The 20,315-nt window shown below is 45.5% G+C and overlaps 1 protein-coding gene across 1 annotated transcript in view; it reads left to right on the top strand.

The window, feature by feature from the left end:
• Nucleotides 1-1,173: 1,173 nt before the first annotated feature.
• Nucleotides 1,174-20,315, top strand: part of TEDC1 (tubulin epsilon and delta complex 1) — a 186,968-nt gene continuing 167,826 nt past the window's right edge. Inside the window, exons 1-2 of the mRNA XM_030573362.1 lie at nucleotides 1,174-1,296; nucleotides 3,697-3,775. Coding sequence (XP_030429222.1) covers nucleotides 1,174-1,296; nucleotides 3,697-3,775 — 202 coding nt within the window. The remainder of the gene's footprint in view (nucleotides 1,297-3,696; nucleotides 3,776-20,315) is intronic.

Here is a 20,315-nt window from a genome sequence, read left to right as displayed (position 1 = left end):
AATTAAAATGCAGAGCCTCCTGGATTGGTGGCCAGGATCTGGTCAGTGTGAGTTCCACAGATAATCAGCTCACATGCCACCTTCAGTGGCGGATTAACAAATTTGGCGCCCCTAGGCCCTCAAAAAATTGCCACCTCCCACCCGCCCAGCTCACCTCTGCTCCCCTGTGGTAAGCCTGGAAGGGAGGGGGTGAATGGGAGTTGTGGTATGCTCGGGGGATGGCAGCGGTGGAGTGGAGGTGAGCTGGGGCAGGGAGCGGTTCCCTGCTTCCACCCCCAAGAGTCACTCCCCACGCCTGCCACCCCCAGCTCACCTTTGCTCTGACTTCTCCGATTGCGCCGCTACTCGCTTCTTCCTCCCTGTGCTTTTGTGCAGCGAGCCTGGGAGGGAGGGGGGAGAAAGGGAGTTACGACATGCTCGGGGGATGGCAGTGGTGGAGCGGAGGTGAATTGGGGCAAGGAGCAGTTCCCGGCCCCCTCGGGTTACTTCCCGTGCCCGTGTGCCCCAGCTCACCTCTGCTCTGCCTCCTCCAAGCGTGCCACTACTCCCTTCTTTCGCGCGGCAAGCCTGGGAGGGAGGTGGAAGGAGGGAAGTGCAGCGCACCTGGGGGAAAAAGTGGGCTGGGGATTTGGGGAAGGGGTAGAGTTGGGGAGGGGGCCCAAGCAAATTTTCTGCCCATGCAAATTTGCCGCCCTAGACCTAGGCCTTGTTGGCCTAGGCGATAATAGGCCGCTGCATAAAGTCCCAGCTGCTGGGGTAAAGTGAGCTCAGACTCCCAGCTTTCCCACAAAGCCCTCTGCACATGTCTAGCCTCCAGGGTGACAGCAAAGGCCAGCCTGCCAATGAGCTCTGGGCTGGACCCGCTAGAGCCCTGCTGCGGGATTTCCAGGCTGCTTGGCTCTGCCAGTCCCAGACCGGGAGACACCAACGCGCAGCAGCCTGGCCCAGCGCTGGGAGCCTAGCACGCGGCCACGTGCTCCGAGAAAGGGCAGTACGAAGGGTGCACGCGAGGGCGACGGCTTCCGCGCGGCTTCACTTGTCCATTGCGCACGCCCGCCCACCTTGCACATGCGCCCTGGGAGGCGGATCGTGTGCACCTGCGCAATAGCGTGGAGGCGCCGTTTGAAAGGAGGCGCGCGGCGCTGGGTGGCGAGTGTCGGAGTCTGAAGCGGGATGTGGCGGGGCCGGGCTGGGGCGCTGCCGGCGGCCATCGGGGCGCTGTGCCGGGCTCTGCCGCCGGGGAGCCGGCCCGCCCCGGAGACCTTCCGCCTCGCGAAGTTCGACCGGCCCGAGGCGGTGAGAGCGGGGGAAGCCGGGACCGATCCCTTCCGCCCCATAGCAACAGCACTGTCCCCTCTGCCCCACAGCATCACCGCTAGCCCGTAGCAACATCGCTGGCCCCTCCCTGCCCCATAGCAACGCCCTCCCGTCCCCACTGCCGCATAGCAACACCACTGTCCCCTGACAGTGCCCCCTCACTGCGCCCCTATCCTCTCGGTGGCCCCTGCCCCATAGCAACGCCCTCCCGTCCCCTGACAGTGCCCCCTCACTGCGCCCCTATCCTCTCGGTGGCCCCTGCCCCATAGCAACGCCCTCCCGTCCCCTGACAGTGCCCCCTCACTGCACCCCTATCCTCTCGGTGGCCCCTGCCCCATAGCAACGCCCTCCCGTCCCCTGACAGTGCCCCCTCACTGCACCCCTATCCTCTCGGTGGCCCCTGCCCCATAGCAATACCCCTCCCCCCATACTGACCCATAGCATCCCTCTACATCCTGGGTTTGCCCCTGCTACCCTACAGCATCGCCCCTGCCCCATAACATTAATGCCTACTTCTCCTTTTACCCTTGTAATGTCATCCCTTCTCCCATACCATCACCCCCTGTGGTGGGACCCTGGGGAACTTTCTTGGGCACTCAGGCTTTCTTCATGTTGGGTATTCCTGCTTTTGGCATAGCTGCCCAGTTGTAAGCTCCTGGTGAGACAGGCGCAGCTGATATAAGCACAGTTTGCCACTCAGCCCAGTGTACAACCAGGTCACACTGCAGTGGTGCATACTGTAGCTTGTAACAGCTTTGCTTGTAGTAGGGTCTGCACCGGGCAGCTACACCAGTGAGTGGGGCTGGAACAAATCCCCAGTGACAACAAGGTCTGTGCATCAGTTTTGCCTGCTGTAAAGGAGGAATAATAACACTCAGCAGTATAAAACACTTTAAGGTGTGTGGATGGGATAGTGCTGTGTGAATATTCAATGTTACTCGCTAGTTCTCATTAAAATAATGCCACCATGCTGTTCATATAGCTAATCTGTACGGCTCTGTGTATCTGTGTCCTCCAGCACTCCATGGTGTTCTTCACTAGCTTGTCACCACCTGGTAGCGTTGGCACCCCTGTGCTGTAATCCCTGTAATGTCAGCACCTAAGGGTTTGTCTACACATGGAGTTATTCTGGAATAACTGCTGAATAACTCAATGTGTGGACACCCTTATTCTGTACTAAGAATCTCCACATACAGTGTTATTCAGGAATACTTCTGGTGCCCTAAATTCACACCTTTTCAAATCTAGGGATGCATATCCTTCCCCCTCCCTATGCCTGACAGTCACATTCCCTCTGAAACCTTGATTCTGTAGTATCCCCGCCTCACCTTCCACCGTGAAGGTACCCTCATAACCCACCTGAGGCCCTTTAGTCATGGTATGTCAGCCATCCGTGTAGTGACTCCAGCTTCCTCCTCCCCCCGTGTTGGGAAATAAAAAGCCTAGACAGCCAGATATGCATGATCAACTTCCATTTACATTAGAGGGAAATCTTCTAAATCCAAGAGCAAAATAGTCTCTCTTGTCTCTGTGCTGCCCTTCCTTTCTTTTCAGTGGGATGATCTCTTTCCATGTCTTCTCTTGGTTAGAATCTTGTTCAGAAGCTCTGAAAAATTCCTGCGCCTGGAAAATTTCCTGGAAACTTCTATTTTCTACTCCCCTTCCCCCCTGGCCCAAATTGAAGCTGGACACTTCTGGTGTTCAGCACATTCTGCTTGTCACTCAGAGTATACTTCCCTTCCTTTATCCTGAACGATCTTAGGCCCCCTCTGTGCTAGGGCTTTGGAAACTCCAGTGGCAGAAAATCCTTGACTTACCTCTGCATATAGGATGTTTTATATTTGTCTAGGCATTTTACAAATGTTGGCAGCAATTCCTTGAAGGAGGGCTTTCCTTAAACTGTCATAGTCTGTTACCGTGCTGTCCTAGCTTCTAACTACATTGGTTGAGCTAGTTCTCGTAATAATAGCCCACAATGCAATGCCTGGTGTTAACAAATTATCCTAAAGCCCCTGCTCTTGCAGCATTATAGGACATTTCTTTCAAGCATCCCAGAACAAACTGGTAGAAGTATAAGTATAAAATGTGCTGTATGTGGCTGTGCCTTTTTAGAAGCAGTGCTGTTGTGTGGTTGTGGGAGAGAGGTGCCCAATTGTTCCAGGCAGTCAACAACCCTGTAACACTTTTCTTTGCTGAATGCACAATCTTCATGTTATTGCCATTAATCTGAGGGAGCACAGGGCAATACCTATCCTTCCCCTCTTTTCTTGCTGAGTGGGCACCTTGTGTTGTTCCAGGCAATGGCCAGTGCTGAGTAATTAAAGACAAATACATGGCAACTCTTCTGAATGCTGATGTTTCCTTTCTGATCTTTTACAGAGTTTGCAGATTTGGAGGCTGCTGTATTCTCTTCTAAAGCAAATCCATGACGGAGGCTGGACTGAGCCTGATACCATAGGTAATAAAGTATTTTCCCTCCTGCTGCTTATAAGGTTTAACTCAGTTTCTGGGAGTGACCTGTGCTGGACTTAGAGCTCCCCTTCCTCAGCAGCCTAGCACTGGGGGCTTCAGACGCCATTCTGAACATCTCAGTTTATTCTATTGACCCTAATTCTTGCATGAAAGATATGAAGATGGATTTGTTCATCAGAGCCTGTTGATTCATATTGAGCTTGTTTTATCCATGTTAATGAAGTTTCAGTCAGGCAAGCTGGATGTTCTCTCATCAGCTGTAGGCTCTTGCTTGTTTGGTGCATTTTACCTAACAGGTTACTGCAGTTGCATTTACACTCTGCATTGGCCTTACAAGTCCTCAGAATACTCAGAGATAATGGCAGAAAACAGGTTTACTTCCTCTCTAATCTCTTATTTTCTCCTAAAAATGACACTGTACTCCACAGTAAAGTGCCATTAAATCTTACCTTAGGGCTGCGGATTATAATGGATGAATTGTGCCTGCTATACAGCCTGTGTTGTGAAGCCAGTCTTGGAGTAAAGAAGGAATCCACTGTGTGTATGTACTTTAGAGAGGATGTAAAATACAGCTATAGTCAGGAACCATGTCGCAGAGAGAGCCTGTGTACAGGTTGGCTTTTTTACCATCTTGTCAAAGGAAAGAGCTTAATCACTGTTGGTTATTTAAATATACATTACTCCAAACACAGTGCTAGTCCCCAGGTCTATGCCTTCCCCAGACATCCCCCAGTGGCCTCCTATAGTATGCCCCTTCACTGGAGCAGAGATGATGTGAATGTGGAATCCTCCCTGAGCCTTAGAAGATTTCTCAGCCTCAAACCAGCCAAACCAGCTCCTGAAATCTCTATGAGTCAAACTACGCTTGTCAGGCTTCTGAAGATCCAAAGTAGCCTACAGTTGTGGAAACTGAAGCAGAGAGATTAAATGACTTGGCCAAGATCTCTCAGAAAGTCCATGTCTGAGCCAAACATTGAACACTGGTTCCCCTGGTTCGGTTCCCAGTCCACTGCCTTAATCACTGGATCATCATTTTTTTTCCTGCTGCTTCAGTTGCTATGCACAGACATTTCGCTGAAGCTCCACCATGTACACCTATGTGCTAAGGCAGTTCAACTGTGTCTCTTGCACGCTTGATAAGGATAGACATGCAGAAAGCATAGCTGAGCACATAATTTGGCCTCTAATCTATTAATTTACAGGGTGATTGGACTTTTAAAATATTAAATTGGGAAAATAGAAATGCCATCATGTGGAACTGTGATTGCTCCCACATTGGTTGTTGGCAGAATCTGAACTTGAGATCTTCATGTGCACATGGTGGACCTCTAACCAGAAAGTTGACACACACTTTGCTAGTGAGTTGCACAGTTTTTGCTAGACAATAGTATAATTTTGGGAATTAGGATTCCTGGAGTGTCTTTCTGGTTTGATTTCAAGACGTCTGGTTTAGTGGTTAAAGCAGTGGTACGGGCAGGATAGCTAAGCATACAGATTTAACACAGTTATCGAATGGCTACGTGAATGAAGGTTGGGTCTGTCATATTCAAGACCAGTATTCTATTATATAGCCTCCATTTTTTGCAGTATCTCAGTGCCTCCTAATCTTTAATATATTTTATTTTCACAACATTCCATGTTACAGATGGCAATCTGGGACATAGAAAGACCAAGTGACTTGCCCAATGTTACACAGGAAGTTTGTAGCAGAATTGAACTTGGGTCTCTGGGACCTAGATTAGTACCCTAACAAGTGGACCGTCCTTCCCTTCTTTGGGTAACTTCTCAGTTACCTTATCTGTAAAACTGAGGGAAAATAATAGTTCCCTGGCCCTATAGCAGGAGTATCAGGCCTTGGTCAGTATAAGTTATGAAGAGCACACAAATATTTAAAGCAGTCAGTGGAGGAGAAGACTTGATTTCACGGTCTCTTGGCTCCCAGGCCAATGCACCTTTTAGACTAAAAGTATTTTCTGGGAGATCACTCTCTCTGAGTTTTGACCTGGAGTCCGTGCACATTGCCAGAGATCTCAGTATCCTCGTCACTCGTAGTACCAAAACAAGCTCTAGTTATTTTCTGTTGTTAGGTTTTGGATCTGGTTATTGTTCCAGACACTAGCTCTTGCAAGGTATCCCAAAGATACAAGTATCCTGTGGCTTCTGCCCATGTTTTTTTTATTCAGTATGTGTTCCAGAAAAGTGATAGACTTTCCAAATTTTAAAAATGGGTCACTTTGGAGAGAGATTGACTTGGAAATGCTTTTGCATTGGGCTCATTAGCGCTACAAAAGTAATTTTCCCTCTCTTGATATTCATCCCTTCTTGTCAACTGTTGAGAATAGGCCGCTTCCATCTTAATTAAATTGGCCTCGTTAGCACTGACCCTCCACTTGGTAAGGCAACTCCCCTCTTTTCATGTGCTGTAATATTTATACTGCTTACTGTATTTTTCACTCCGTCTGATGCAGTGTGTTTTAGCCCATGAAAGCTTATGCCCATGTAAATTTGTTAGTCTCTAAGGTGTCAAAAGGACTCCTCATTGTTTTTGCTGATACAGACTAACATGGCTACCACTCTGAAACCTTTTGATTAAATGACCCTCAAATTTATATTATAAACTATACCCCAATTCGTGAGCCAGCGTATGGGTTTTCATGTCACTTTCAGTACATATGTGAATTTTAGGGAGGACTCAAAATCCTGCTTTAAACAATCATAATTATGGAGTGACCAATGGTCACTTTTTATACTTCATATAGAAAAATATTGTCATATTTTTAATGAGTGATGGTGCATAATTTCAGATTTGGGAAATCATCTAGAAAGTATTATGTACGACAGACTGTGTTTAAAATGAATGAACTTGTACAAAAACCCCCAAACTAAAATCAAATCAGACACCAACAAATCCCCCCAGTGTTCAGTGGCTGGAAAATCTTGGAAGTCATCCTTTTTAGAAGAGAATATTTTCCCTCTTTCTCTATATAATTATTTCTTATCCTAAACTTCTGGGGGGAAAAGTTCACACACACCAAAAATTAAGAATCATAGTTCCTTCATCAAGAAAGTTAGGCCTGGTCTACACTGTGCGTTTAAACCAAATTTAGCAATGTTAAACTGATTTAACCCTGCACCTGTCCACACAATGAGGCCCTTTATGTCGATATAAAGGGCTCTTTAAACCGATTTCTGTACTCCTCCCTGACGAGAATAGTAGTGCTGAAATCGGTATTGTCATGTTATTGTCATGTTGGATTTGGGTTAGTGTAGCCGCAAATCGATGGTATTGGCCTCTGGGCAGTATCCCACAGTGCACCATTGCTCTGGAAAAGAATCTGAACTCGGATGCACTGGCCAGGTAGACAGGAAAAGCCCCGCAAACTTTTGAATTTCATTTCCTGTTTGCCCAGCGTGGAGCTCTGATCAGCACAGGTGGCGATGCAGTCCCAAATCCAAAAAGAACTCCGGCATGGACCGTACGGGAGATACTGGATCTGATCGCTGTATGGGGAGACAAATCTGTTCTATCAGAGCTCCGTTACAGAAGACAATATGACAAAGCATTTGAAAAAATCTCCAGGCTATGATAGACAGAGGCCACACCACAGTGCTATGTGACAAGCGTAATGGAAAGCCAAAGAATCAAATGGATGCTCATGGAGGGAGGGAGGGATGGGGGACTGAGGACTCCAGCTATCCCACAGTCCCTGCAGTCTCCGAAAAGCATTTGTATTCTTGGCTGAGCTCCCAATGCCTGAAGGGTCAAAAACATTTTCCCGGGTGTTTCAGGGTGTATGTCGTCAATTTACACCCTTCCCCCCAACCCTCCCAAAAGAAAAGGGAAAAAAAATGTTTCTCACCTCTTTTCAATGTCACCCTATGTCTACTGCATGCTGCTGGTAGACGCAGTGCTGCAGTGCTGAACACCAGCATCCCCTTCCCGGTGGCAGATGGTACAATATGACTGCTATCCATCGTCATCATCAGCCCGTGAGTGCTCCTGGCCAGCCTCAGTGAGGTCGGCCGGGGTTGCCTGGGTAAAAATGGGAGTGACTCCCGGTCATCCCTGGCAGATGGTACAGAACGGCTGGTAACTGTCTTCATCATAGCAACTGGAGGCTGAGCTCTATCAGCCCCCCCCCTTCATGTCTAAAGAAAAGATTCTGTACTGCCTTGACTATCATAGCAGCGGGAGGCTGGGCTCATCTCCTCCGCCACCCTTTAATGTCCTGCCTGGACTATCATAGCAGTTGGAGGCTTCCTTCCCCTCATTTTATCTCACTAAAAAGTCAGTGTTTCTTATTCCTGCATTCTTTATTACTTCATCACACAAATGGGGGGACACACTGCCGCGGTCGCCCAGAAGGGTTGGGGGAGGAGGGAAGCAACGAGTGGGGTTGTTGCAGAGGCACCCCCTAGAATGGCCTGCAGCTCATCATTTCTCTGGGATCTCTGGGGCTCTGACATGGAGCGGCTGTGCTCTCTGGTTCTCTACTAGACTTGCCCCATATTCTAGGCAGGACTGACTCTATTTTTAAACAAAACATAACAAAGGGAATGACCTGGGGAATCATTCCCATTTTTGTCCATGCGCCCTCGGCCGACCTCAGCGAGGCCATCCAGGAGCACCCATGACAGCAGCAGACGGTACAGAACAACTGATAACCGTCATCTCATCGCCAATTTACAATGGCATGGCAGATGGTGCAATAGGGATGGTAACCGTCTCTGCTACCTTGCAAAGGTAAATGAATGCTGCTCTGTAGCACTGCAGTACCGCGTCTGTCAGCAGCATCCAGTACACATACGGTGACAGTGACAAAAGGCAGAACGGGCTCCATGGTTGCCATGCTATGGCGTCTGACAGGGCAATACAGGGAAAAAGGGCGCGAAATGATTGTCTGCTGTTGCTTTCACGGAGGAAGGATTGAGTGACGACATTTACCCAGAATCACCCGCGACACTGTTTTTGCATTGGGATCTCAACCCAGAATTCCAATGGGCAGGGGAGACTGCGGGAACTATGGGATAGCTACGGGATAGCTACCCACAGTGCAACGCTCCAGAAATCGACGCTACCTCAGTACATGGACGCACACTGCCGAATTAATGAGCTTAGTGTGGCCGCGTGCACTCAGCTTTATACAATCTTTTACAAAACCAGTTTATGTAAAATCAGAATAATCCCGTAGTGTAGACATACCCTTACAGAATGAATCAAAGTCAGTCTTGTATTGGAACTCTGGCATTAACTTCAATGAAGAAGTCACGGCCAGTACCTTCGTATTGCTCTTTCCATTAGTTTTCAGTCTGCATGAACGCTCTTAAAATGTCAGTGAGATCTGCCTTTTGACATGTCAGTTATCTTTTGGTGTAGCAGTTTCCATAAAGAGCTCTGTAGCTATTGTATCTCTTTCATTCTCACCTGTCAAACCAGAACTCTTTTTCTGCAGCAATAATTTTCTTTAATAATTCTGATTTGTGGCATCTCTGCAGGTGGTTTTTGCCTGAGTGCATGAAGTAATGCATCCATTTTCATTCCTTGTCTTGACTCTCATTTCTTTCTTCCTAGCATGGATAAAGTCAGAATAATGTGTAGTTCTCTGTTGACTACAAAGCTGTAATTCATTGGAAGGGTTCTGCAGGCATCATAAATCAGAAGGGCACAACATGTGCTGTATCACAGCTTGGCCTGTATTCACCAAACTTTCTTTTTCAAGTGAAATGTGCGTGGTGAGAGGGGTTTATTAAGATCAACAGAACAGAACCCTTCTGTGTAAATTCCCTTACCTTAATGAAGTACCTCAGTAAAGCATTGACCAAAAAACAGGTACTGTACTGCAGTAATTAGCATGAAATCTACTGTATAAGGAACATTTTCCTATCCTTCACTGAGTATCGTGCTCTTCTTTTGGCAGAGTCCATCTATCTATCTTAAGCACTTATCTGTCCATCACTGCTGTAGTATATGAACATCTCACGCTATTTTAATCAGGGTGAGTGATTTAAATCACTAGTCAGGAAGACTCAGTTTAATCATGGATTTCTACATAAAAGTGCATTCTTGTGGGTTGTTATAACCTTAATACATATTCTTCACAACTGAGAGACAGATGTAGGTTTCATTTTTAGAAGATACACACTATACATTTTTAAAGTGATTTATTTTGAAAACTTTTCAGATTAGTTTTACAGCTGTATCAGAAAATGAATGAATGTTTGGTTATTTCATTTACCAAATGTAATTAAAGCAGATATTTATGAAGTCATTGGGAGGTGAACTATCTCCAATTCAACAGGTTAATCATTAATATTTGGAGGATTTTCTTGCCATGTTGTATTAGGAGGAGAACATCACCAGACAGACATTTAAACTGTTTTATTTAACTAAAACAACAGCTTTATGTATTCTGGATTTTTTCTTCAACAGCAAACAAATAATATTTTAACAAAACAAGCATATGAATTTTTGAATTTAGTTTAACATTCTAGTTTTTTAACATCAGGTTTGTTTTTGTTAAAATTGTTTTTAACTAAAATAGATAAATGAAATATATTTTAAAAAAATTAAATAGACTATGTCAGCTGGGTCAACATGAGAAACTTAAAATATTGGCTTCTTCAGCTAACTCAGTTGTCTTCACCTTCATTTTCCTGTTTGTTCATAACCTGGAAAAGAAAAACAAACTTTCTTGTTTTTTCAGGTCCCAAACGATTTTTCAGTTTGGAAAGAAGAGTTTGTTGTATAAATGAACTGGGCAATTTTTTAATAAATTACTTCTTTTTGTAATCTGCTGGTTCTTATCACAAATTTATCTATGGTTGTTTCTGGAGGATGGAATTTTTTTTTTTTGTACTACAGATATGCTGTGGCTATGTGACATAGGTGATGTGACTGAAACACTATCATTGGCAGATAACTCTGAAACTATAGAAAATGATGGTGATCTTGAAGGTGGATAATCTTCAGAATCCTGTATGTTGAGGATGAATTCTCCTAAACAAAATAAGTCAATGCAGTTATTTAATTATTATTACCATACTGCTCATTTAGTATTATTCATGAGTGTCAGTGAATGCAATGAAATAATTACTAAATGAGCAGTATGGTAATAATAATTAAATAACTGCATTGACTTATTTTGTTCAGGAGAATCCATCTTCAACATACAGGGTCCTGAAGACTTTCTACCTTTAGGATCACCATCATTTTCTGTAGTTTCAGAGTTATCTGCCAATGCCAGTTTACAGTCATACCATCTATGTCATATAGCCACAGTAGCAAAAAGAAAAAAAATCTCCATCATCCAGAAACAGACATCGATAAGTTTGTGATAAGAACCAGCAGATTACAAAAAGAGGTAATTGATTTAAAAATGGTCCAGTTTGTTTATGCAAAAAACTCTCCTTTCCGTATGATTGAGAACCCACACTTCGTTAACGTGGTTCAATCATTAAGACCAGGATACAGTCCACCCTACAGAGCAGATGTTGCAGGCAAATTGCTGGATAAGGTATATGAAAGAGAAATTGAGTAGTGTGCAAAAGGTCTAGAAGGTAAAATTGTTAACCTGAGTCTTGATAGGTGGAGCAGTGTCCACAATAATCCTGTTATACATGCTTGTATGACAACAGAAGAAGGGAATGTCTTCATTACAGAAACAATTGGTACATCAGGAAATGCGCACACAGCAGAATACTTACAAGAAATAGCAGTAAAGCTATAACAAACTGAAGAAAAATACAAAGGTCTGGTATGCAGCTTGATCACAGACAATGCTGCAAATGTATCAAAGATGAGAAGAAATTTAGAAGAGGGAGTGAAGAGAGTCCAAAGCTAATAACATACGGTTGCAGTGCTCATTTGATGCACCTCCTAGTCAAAGACTTCAGTGTTCCAGAAATAAAGGCTAATGTTGTTGAAATTGCAAAATACATCCATAACAACTACTTTGCAGCAGCTGCTCTGTAAAAAGTTGGAGGAACCAAGCTAATTCTCCCACAAGACGTGTGATGGAACTCAGTAGTGGCGTTTTGAGCACTATATCAAGAACTGGCCTAATCTGATGATAGTCTGTGAACAAAATAGAGCAAAAATAAATGACACTGTCACAGCCAAAGTTCTTAACGTTGGGCTTAAAAAAAAATGCTGAACATATGCTGAGTACCCTGAAGCCCATTTCTGTAGCCTTGTACAAAATTCAGGGAAATAGCTGTTTTATTGCTGATGCTGTTCAAATTTGGAAGGAACTGAGTGAGATCTTAAAAAGAGAAATATGTAATGACAGAGTTAGTTTACAAGTATTAAAAAAACAAATGGGACAAGCACTATCTTCAGCTCATTTTCTTGCAAATATTCACAGTACTCGGGACCAGGGTCAAGCCTTAACTGCTGAAGAAGAGGAGTTAGCTATGACATGGACATCCAGGAATCATCCCTCCATAATGCCAACTGTAAGGAACTTCAGAGCTAAGGGTGAACCATTCAAAAAATATATGTTCGCTGATGATGTTTTAAAGAAAGTCACACCAGTGAACTGGTGGAAGTCATTTAAGCACTTGGATTCAGAGACTGTTGAAGTGATAATCTCACTTTTAACAGCAGTAGCTACTTTTGCTGGTGTAGAAAGAATATTTTCTTCCTTTGGATGGATTCATTCCAAATTGAGAAATCATTAGGGATCTGAAAAAGCAATAAAGCTTGTTTTTCTTGTCCTTATTATGAACAAACAGGAAAATGACTGTGAAGACGACCAAGTTAGCTGCAGAAGCCAATATTTTAAGTTTCTCATGTTGACCTAGCTGACATAGTCTATTTAATTTTTTTTAAATATTTCTTTTAACTATTTTAGTTAAAAACAATTTTAACAAAACAAACCTGATTTTAAAAAACTTGAATGTTTAACTAAATTCAAAAAATCGTATACTTGTTTTGTTAAAATATTATTTGTTTGCTGTTGAAGAAAAAAAATCCAGAATACATAACCCTGTTGTTTTAGTTAAATAAAACAGTTTAAATGTCTGTCTGGTGATGTTCTCCTCCTAATACAACATGGCAAGAAAATCCTCCAAATATTAATGATTAACCTGTTGAATTGGAGATAGTTCACCTCCCAGTGACTTCATAAATATCTACTTTAATTACATTTGGTAAATGAAATAACTAAACATTAATTCATTTTTTGATATAGCTGTAAAACTAATCTGAAAAGTTTTCAAAATAAATCACTTTAAGTATGTATAGTGTGTGCTTTCTGAAAATGAAACCTACATCTATCTCTGAGTTGTGAAGAATATGTATTACGGTTATAACAACTGACAGGAATGTACTTTTATGTAGAAATCATGATTAAACTGAGTCTTCCTGACTAGTGATTTAAATTAAATCCACCCTGTCACTGAATCTCTTACATTGGAGAAGCTGTCTTTACTTATTCTAGCCTGATAGAGGAAAATGGAGGGCTGGCTGCCCCCACCACTAGTTTTACCACTTTGTGTTCTCTCCCTTTTTCAGCATGTTAATTTTTAGGTGTTCTCCAGCCTCCAGATAATGACCATTATCTGCTGCTCTATTTTAGGGAGATAGGAAGAAAATGCTAACCTTTCCCCAGTTTAGTGTCATTTTCTCTTTATGCAAACCTTTTACCACAGTTACAGCAATTCATTTTGTGTGAGAGACAAATGTATAAAGAAAATGAGAAGACAACACAGAAAACGGTAGAATAATTAGCTAAAACCTTTCTCTGGTTAGGCAAACTCCTTCCCTTTCAGTCTGTCTAGACAGCAGTCATGTGGCATTGGTAGGGCTGTCAGTGTTAGCTGATGCTCGTTTTTTTCATCAACAGGGCCAGCCAGTTATAAACAACTGCCAATTAGCTCTAAAATGTTCTAGGAGTATTGTCTTCAATATGGTATTTCAGCTAAAGTCGCTTGTCTACATCTGATGGCTTCTTTATTGATGAAGAGCTCGACCTGGCTGTATATCAACTGTAGCCTCACAAGGCCCATGATCCAGGTAACATTCACTACACATTTCTCTTACCTTGGACCAGTCACCAAAAGCTGGCTTCTTTAATTGGTGAATCACTGTACCCAGGACTGCAGCATCCCAAAAGCCTAATGCAGTGTGAAGGTCGTAACTGTTTCCAAGCCAGAGAAACCACTGAGAGATCCAAAGAGCTACCAACAGATTTCTTTGCTGTGTGTTACCTACAAATTGATGGAGAGACTAATCCTGATGTGGATTAATGAGATATTTGTTCTGTAGCTGCCTCATGTTCAGGCTGGGTGCAGGAGGGGATGATGCACTCGATATTAGATACTTTGTCTGACTCAAGATACAGAAGATACATCTGTGTAAGGAAAGAAGTTTGGTGTAGTTCTTATTGATCTGAGAGCAGCCTATGACACTGTGTGGCATGTCGGGCTGACTACCAAGCTGCTGCAAGCCATTCCTTGTAGCCAGGTGGGTGTAGTTCATCCAAGAAGTGATCAGTAATTGCAGCTTCATTCTGCGAGTTGGGGATAAAATCAGTCACCTTACACATCTCTGCAATAGCTTTCCACAAGAGTCAGTGCTGGCTCCCTTTTTGTTTAATATACACACATGATCTTCCTGAAACTCAGGCCGAGAAGTGTGTGAATCCTGATGACATCTGTATTGCTGACACTGGAACTGACTTCTATGGGATTGAACTCTCTCTCATCCATGACATGTATACTTAATCACCATTGATAGAAATGAGTGGTCAAATTCTCAATGAACCAGACAGTGGCATCTACTTCCATCTAAAAATCATCTTGTCAATCAACCCATGTTGATCTGTGTCCAAGGCCAGATACTGCTATTCCATTCAGTTGTCACATACTTGGGAGTAAAACTGAACCATGGACTGATATACCTGAAAATGAAGATCTCTTTCTGTACTGCCTTGATATCAAAGCTATTGGGAGTCTTTGGTCCTTTGTACATCTGTGCTCGCCTAGTGTTTGCTCCAGCCAAATAGGGTAGAACACCAGAGTTATGAACTGACCAGTCAACCACACACCTCATTTGGAACCGGAAATATGCAGTCAGGCAGCAGCAGAGACAAAAAAAAAAAAAAAAAAAAAAAAAAAAAGGCAAATACAGTACAGTGCTGTGTTAAATGTAAACTACTAAAAAAAAGGGAAAGCAGCATTTTTCTTTTGCATAGTAAAGTTTCAAAGCTGTATTAAGTCAATGTTCAGTTGTAAACTTTTGAAAGAACCACCCTAATGTTTTGTTCAGAGTTATGAAAATTTCAGTGGGACACCATGGCTGATCTCTTAATGCTTCTTTGCGATGGCAGCTCACATACATTGGGACAAGAGCGCTAATGGCCCTTCACTGCGGATAGATGGTCAGGGAGCTGAAAATTACATTCTTGCAGAATGGAGGCATTGGTGAGAAAGAGAGTCTAACATGCTATGGGTATGGCTACACTTACATTTGTGCAGCGCTGGGAGTTACAGCTGTGTTCGTACAGCTGTGTAGGGACAGCGCTGCAGTGTAGCCACACTGACAGCTACCAGTGCTGCAGTGTGGCCACATTTGCAGCACTTGCAGCGCTGTTGGGAGTGGTGCATTGTGGGCAGCTATCCCACAGAGCACCTTGCCCCATTTTGGCGCTGTGGGTTGTGGGAAGGGGATGGAAGGGTGCGGGTCATTACGCTTCCTATCCCAACGCCCCGTGGTGCATTGCTACAGATCCCAGCAGTTTGGCGCCATTGTGAGTCTGCAGTGCGATTTCTGTTAGAAATGGAGCCCGAGCTGCTGAGAACCTTGCTGATAAATGTTGCCAGCACATCACGTTTGGCAGTTGAGCTATTCCTTCAGCTCCAAAGTGACAGTGAGGAGTCAGACGATATTGATTCGCTTGACGCACAAGACACTAAATTGCTTGTGGCAGTAACGGACGTGCTCAGCACTGTGGAACGCCGCCTTTAGGCTCGGGAAACAAGCACTGAGTGGTGGGATCACATCGTTCTGCAAGTCTGGGATGACGAGCAGTGGCTGCAGAACTTTCGGATGAGAAAAGCCACTTTCACGGGACTGTGTGAGGAGCTTGCCCCCACCCAGCGGCGCAAGGACACGAGATTGAGAGCTGCCCTGCCAGTGGAGAAGCGGGTGGCTATTGCAATCTGGAAGATGGCAACTCCAGACAGCTACCGATTGGTCACGAACCAGTTTGGAGTGGGAAAGTCGACCGTTGGAATAGTGTTGATGCAAGTTTGCAGGGCCATTAATTGCATCCTGCTAAGAAGAACTGTGACTCTGGGGAACGTGCAGGACATTGTGGATGGCTTTGCAGAAATGGGTTTCCCTAACTGTGGAGGGGCGATAGGTGGAACGCATATTCCTGTTCTGGCACCACCCCACATGGCATCCGAGTACATTAATCGGAAGGGGTATTTCTCTGTGGTTCTCCAAGCGCTTGTGGATCACCGTGGGCGTTTCACTGACATTTACATAGGATGGCCCGGAAAAGTGCATGATGCACGCATCTTTCGGAACAATGCCCTGTTCAGGAAGCTGCAGGCTGGGACTTTTTTCCAAGACCGCAAGATCACAGTAGAGGACATCGAAATGCCCATTGTGATCCTTGGAGACCCTGCTTACCCCTTAATGCCATGAAACCATATACAGGAAAGCTTGACAGGAGCAAGGACCGGTTCAACTACAGGCTGAGCCGGTGCAGAATGACTCTGGAGTGTGCTTTTGGCTGTTTAAAGGGATGCTGGAGGTGTCTTTATGGGAAGCTAGACTTGGGGGAAAGCAGCATCCCCGCTGTTATATCCGCGTGCTGTACCCTCCATAATATTTGTGAAGGGAAGGGTGAAACATTCAGTGAGGAATGGACATCCAAGGTTCAATGCCTAGAGGTTGAATTTGCACAGCCAGAGAGCAGGGCTACTAGAGAGGCACAGCACAGGGCTTCCAGGATTAAGGATGCCTTAAGGGAGCAATTTGAGGCTGAAAGCCAACAGTAATGTTTGGTGCCTTGCATGGGTGTGAAGTGCAGTGGTTACAATGATTTGCAGTGCCTGTTTTTCCCTTGGGGTACAGTATTTTTCACTTTCTGCAACAATAAAAAATGTTTTAAAAGCCAAGAAATCATTTATTCAAAATACAGTACATAAAAGGGCAGGGGGGTAGGATGCTGAACTGTACATTCAAAGATTTGAATATGTCCTGCCTGGATTGCTGTGCAATGCCTGCTGCACTTCAGGATTAATATGCTGCATGGTGATGGGGGTTGAGTGCATAGGGTAAGGGTCGTAGTTCTCAGGGCTGGTAGGTGAACGTATAGGTGTTGGGGGCAGCTGGTGGTGGTAAGAACCAGGCTTCTGGAGAAAGGGATTTTGAGCAAACACTGGGGCACAAGGGAGAGAGCTGGAGGGGGAGGGGGGTTAGCACAGTACTGGTCTGCCTGCATGGCTACGAGTGACTGCATACAGTCCGTTTGGCGCGCCAGGAGGCTTATCAGCTGCTTTGTGCTTTTCTTGGTAGCCAATTCCTTTCTCCTGCTTTGTGTTTCCCTCCACTGATGCATTTTCTCTCTCCAGTCCTGCAGTCTCTTAGGGCTGGTCTACACTACGGGGGGAAATCGATCTTAGATATGCAACTTCAGCTACGTGAATAAAGTAGCTGAAGTCGAATATCTAAGATCGGATTACTCACCCATCCTCACCGCGCGGGATCGATGTCCGCGGCTCTCCCTGTCGATTCCGCAACTCCGTTGAGGTTGGTGGAGTTCCAGAATCGATATAAGCGTGCTCGGGGATCGATATATATAGATGAGACGCGATATAGCGATCCTTGAGCAATCGATTTTAACCCGCCGATACGGCGGGTAGTCTAAACGTAGCCTTATTCTCTCGGCATACTGATTCATAACTGCTTTCACCAAATCTTCTTTGCTTTTCCTTGGTTTACGTGTCAAGTTCTGTAGTCTTTCAGCAGGCTGCGATAGGGGTGGAGGATTCAAAGACACATAAAAAAACAGAAATAGAAACATTTAATACAGAGGCTGCTTTGTTTATTATTACAGTGAAGGAGTTTGTAGACTATTTGTAGCATCATTTACACATAGCAAACATAGCACAGAGAGGCCACAGCAGCGAAGACATGGTGAGTAATGGGGTGAGTGTTTCTGCCGCGACTCACCTGGGAGGGGGAGCTGCTTGAGTCAGGGCTCACTGGGATTTCTGTCCATTGGGGAAAGCAGAGAGCAGCCGGAGGGAAAGTGCACTGAACACCACCCCCACAATTGCCGCAGCAGTTACTCCTCTGGGAAGGGGAGCTGCTTGAGTCAGGGCTCACTGGGGTTTCTGTCCATTGGGGAAAGCAGAGAGCAGCTAGGGGGGACCTGCACTGAACACTATCCCTACATTTTCAACAGGATTTTCTACTGCCAGATATATCACTGCTGTGTGTTACCTGGGAAGAGAGGGAGGGTCTTCTACAGCAATGTGGATTCCGCCCTGGTCCCTGTGCAGCTAGCCTGTGTGCAGCAATGGTCCTCCCACCTCTCGCGGCACAGTAGCATGGACGTGTTAGCCTGACTGGGACAAAGACCACGGTGGCTCTCCCTATAAACTTGCGCAAGCACATTGCCCACGCTCTGGCTGAAACTTTTGAAGAGATTACCGAGGCCGATTACCGAGACGTGATAGACCAAATCAATGGGCCATTCCACATCTAGGCATGCACGCATGCAGCCATAACACCCCACCCTCCTCTCCCAAAACATTTCCATCCTTAAAATAAAAGCTGCTTACCAGGAACCCGCTCCTCTGCTGCTTCTTCACCAACAAGTTCCAACTGCTGCGACTGGCTAGCTTCCTCCTGGCTTGAGAAGAGCTCCTGGCTGCATGCCTCCTGGGACTCCGGGGTGTCTCCCTCTACTCCAGTAGCCTCACTCTCGACTTCCTCTACACCCTCCCCCTCTTCTCCCTGCTCTGAAGTCTCCATCATGGTCCTCAGATTGGTAGTGGGGTCACACCCAAGTATGGCATCCAGCTCCTTGTAAAAACGGCAGGTCGTGGGGGCAGCTTCTGAGCAGCGGTTTCCCTCACGGGCTTTGCAATAGGCACTCCGCAGCTCCTTTACTTTAACCCTGCACTGCAACACGTCCCGTTCATGGCCCCTTTGCAGCATGAACTTTGATATCTGCCCATAGGTATCATAATTTCTACGGCTGGAGCACAGCTGTGACTGCACAGCTTCCTAACCCCAAACACTGATGAGGTCCTGCAGCTTGCAAGTGTTCCATGCTGGGGCTCGTTTGGGGCGTGGAGGCATGGTCAGTGATTGATTGATTGCACTCCACACCTGGCTGAGCAAACAGGAAGGGGATTTTTAAAATTCCTGGGGCATTTAAAGGGCGGGTCACCTGAGCCCAGGGCAGTGGAGTGCGAAACGATGAGCAGAGTGGCTGAAAAGGTATGCTAGGATACCTCCTAATACCCTGGAGGCCAATAAAAGCGCTTTTAGTGGCCACACTTGATGACCAGCACTGCATCACCAGCGCTGGAGTTGCTACACCCCAAGCAGACCAGGTGTACAGCCAGCGCTGCAGCCAGGGAGTTGCAGCGCTGGGTGTGCTTTGCAAGTGTGGACACAGAGTGAGTTGCAGCGCTGTAACCCCATCACCAGCGCTGCAACCTCCAGTGTAGCCAAGCCCTAAGTAAATTCAAGAGTCCATTGTTGCACCTGCCACCTTGTCCACGTGATCCACATACGAGAGAGAGTGATAGCAAGAGTTAAAGTCCAGATCCTTGACTGGTCTAAATTGACTTCAGTGGAACTGTGCTGACTTAATCAGCTGAGGAGCTGGCCTTTACTTTCCTGTTCTGAATCCACAGTGATAAAAGGTGTTGTAAACCCCTAGGCCCAGAAGCCTGGCTCCTTTGTCAGGAGGGAGATTAGAGAGTTCCATAGAATGGGAAGACATTCAAGAAATTAAACAAGTGAAAAGAATGCCCCTTCTACCTGTGATTATTTGGGGCGTTCAATACGCAACCTGCAATGAGTTTATTTGAACAGCACACATGCATAGGTCCCCTCAAAGCATGGGACAAGCCATTAAAGTTCATATTCACACATGGTGCCAAAAATGCAGCAATCCGATAATGTATCTATTGCACTCCAGAGAGAGTGATTCCAGGGGCTGTTGGGACAAGTGGTCACCTTCTTGTGGCTGTAGAACAGAAATTAGCTGGATTTAAAACAGATTAAGGCCCTGTGATGTGATCCGTCAGGAGTTCTGCCCGTGCCACAAGAAAACAGTGTTGGGGCTAGGTCAGGGGTTGGTAACCTATGGCACGTGTGCCAAAAATGGCACGTGAACCAATTTTTAAGCATGCCATTTAAAATCCTGCCCAGCCCAGCCTGCTCTTCTCTGCCCTCTGTCCCCCTCTGCCCCCTCCCATGGGGGCAAAGGGCAGAAGGTTGGTCCTGCTGGCTCTCGTGCCTGTTCCCGCAGTTTGCTGGGTTCCTGCCC

The sequence above is a fragment of the Gopherus evgoodei genome, chromosome 8 (genome assembly GCF_007399415.2).
Source record: "Gopherus evgoodei ecotype Sinaloan lineage chromosome 8, rGopEvg1_v1.p, whole genome shotgun sequence".
In the NCBI taxonomy this organism is placed as follows: Eukaryota; Metazoa; Chordata; order Testudines; family Testudinidae; genus Gopherus; species Gopherus evgoodei.
The sequence above is the reverse complement of the archived record's forward strand: the minus strand, read 5'-3'. Positions and strand labels throughout refer to the sequence as shown.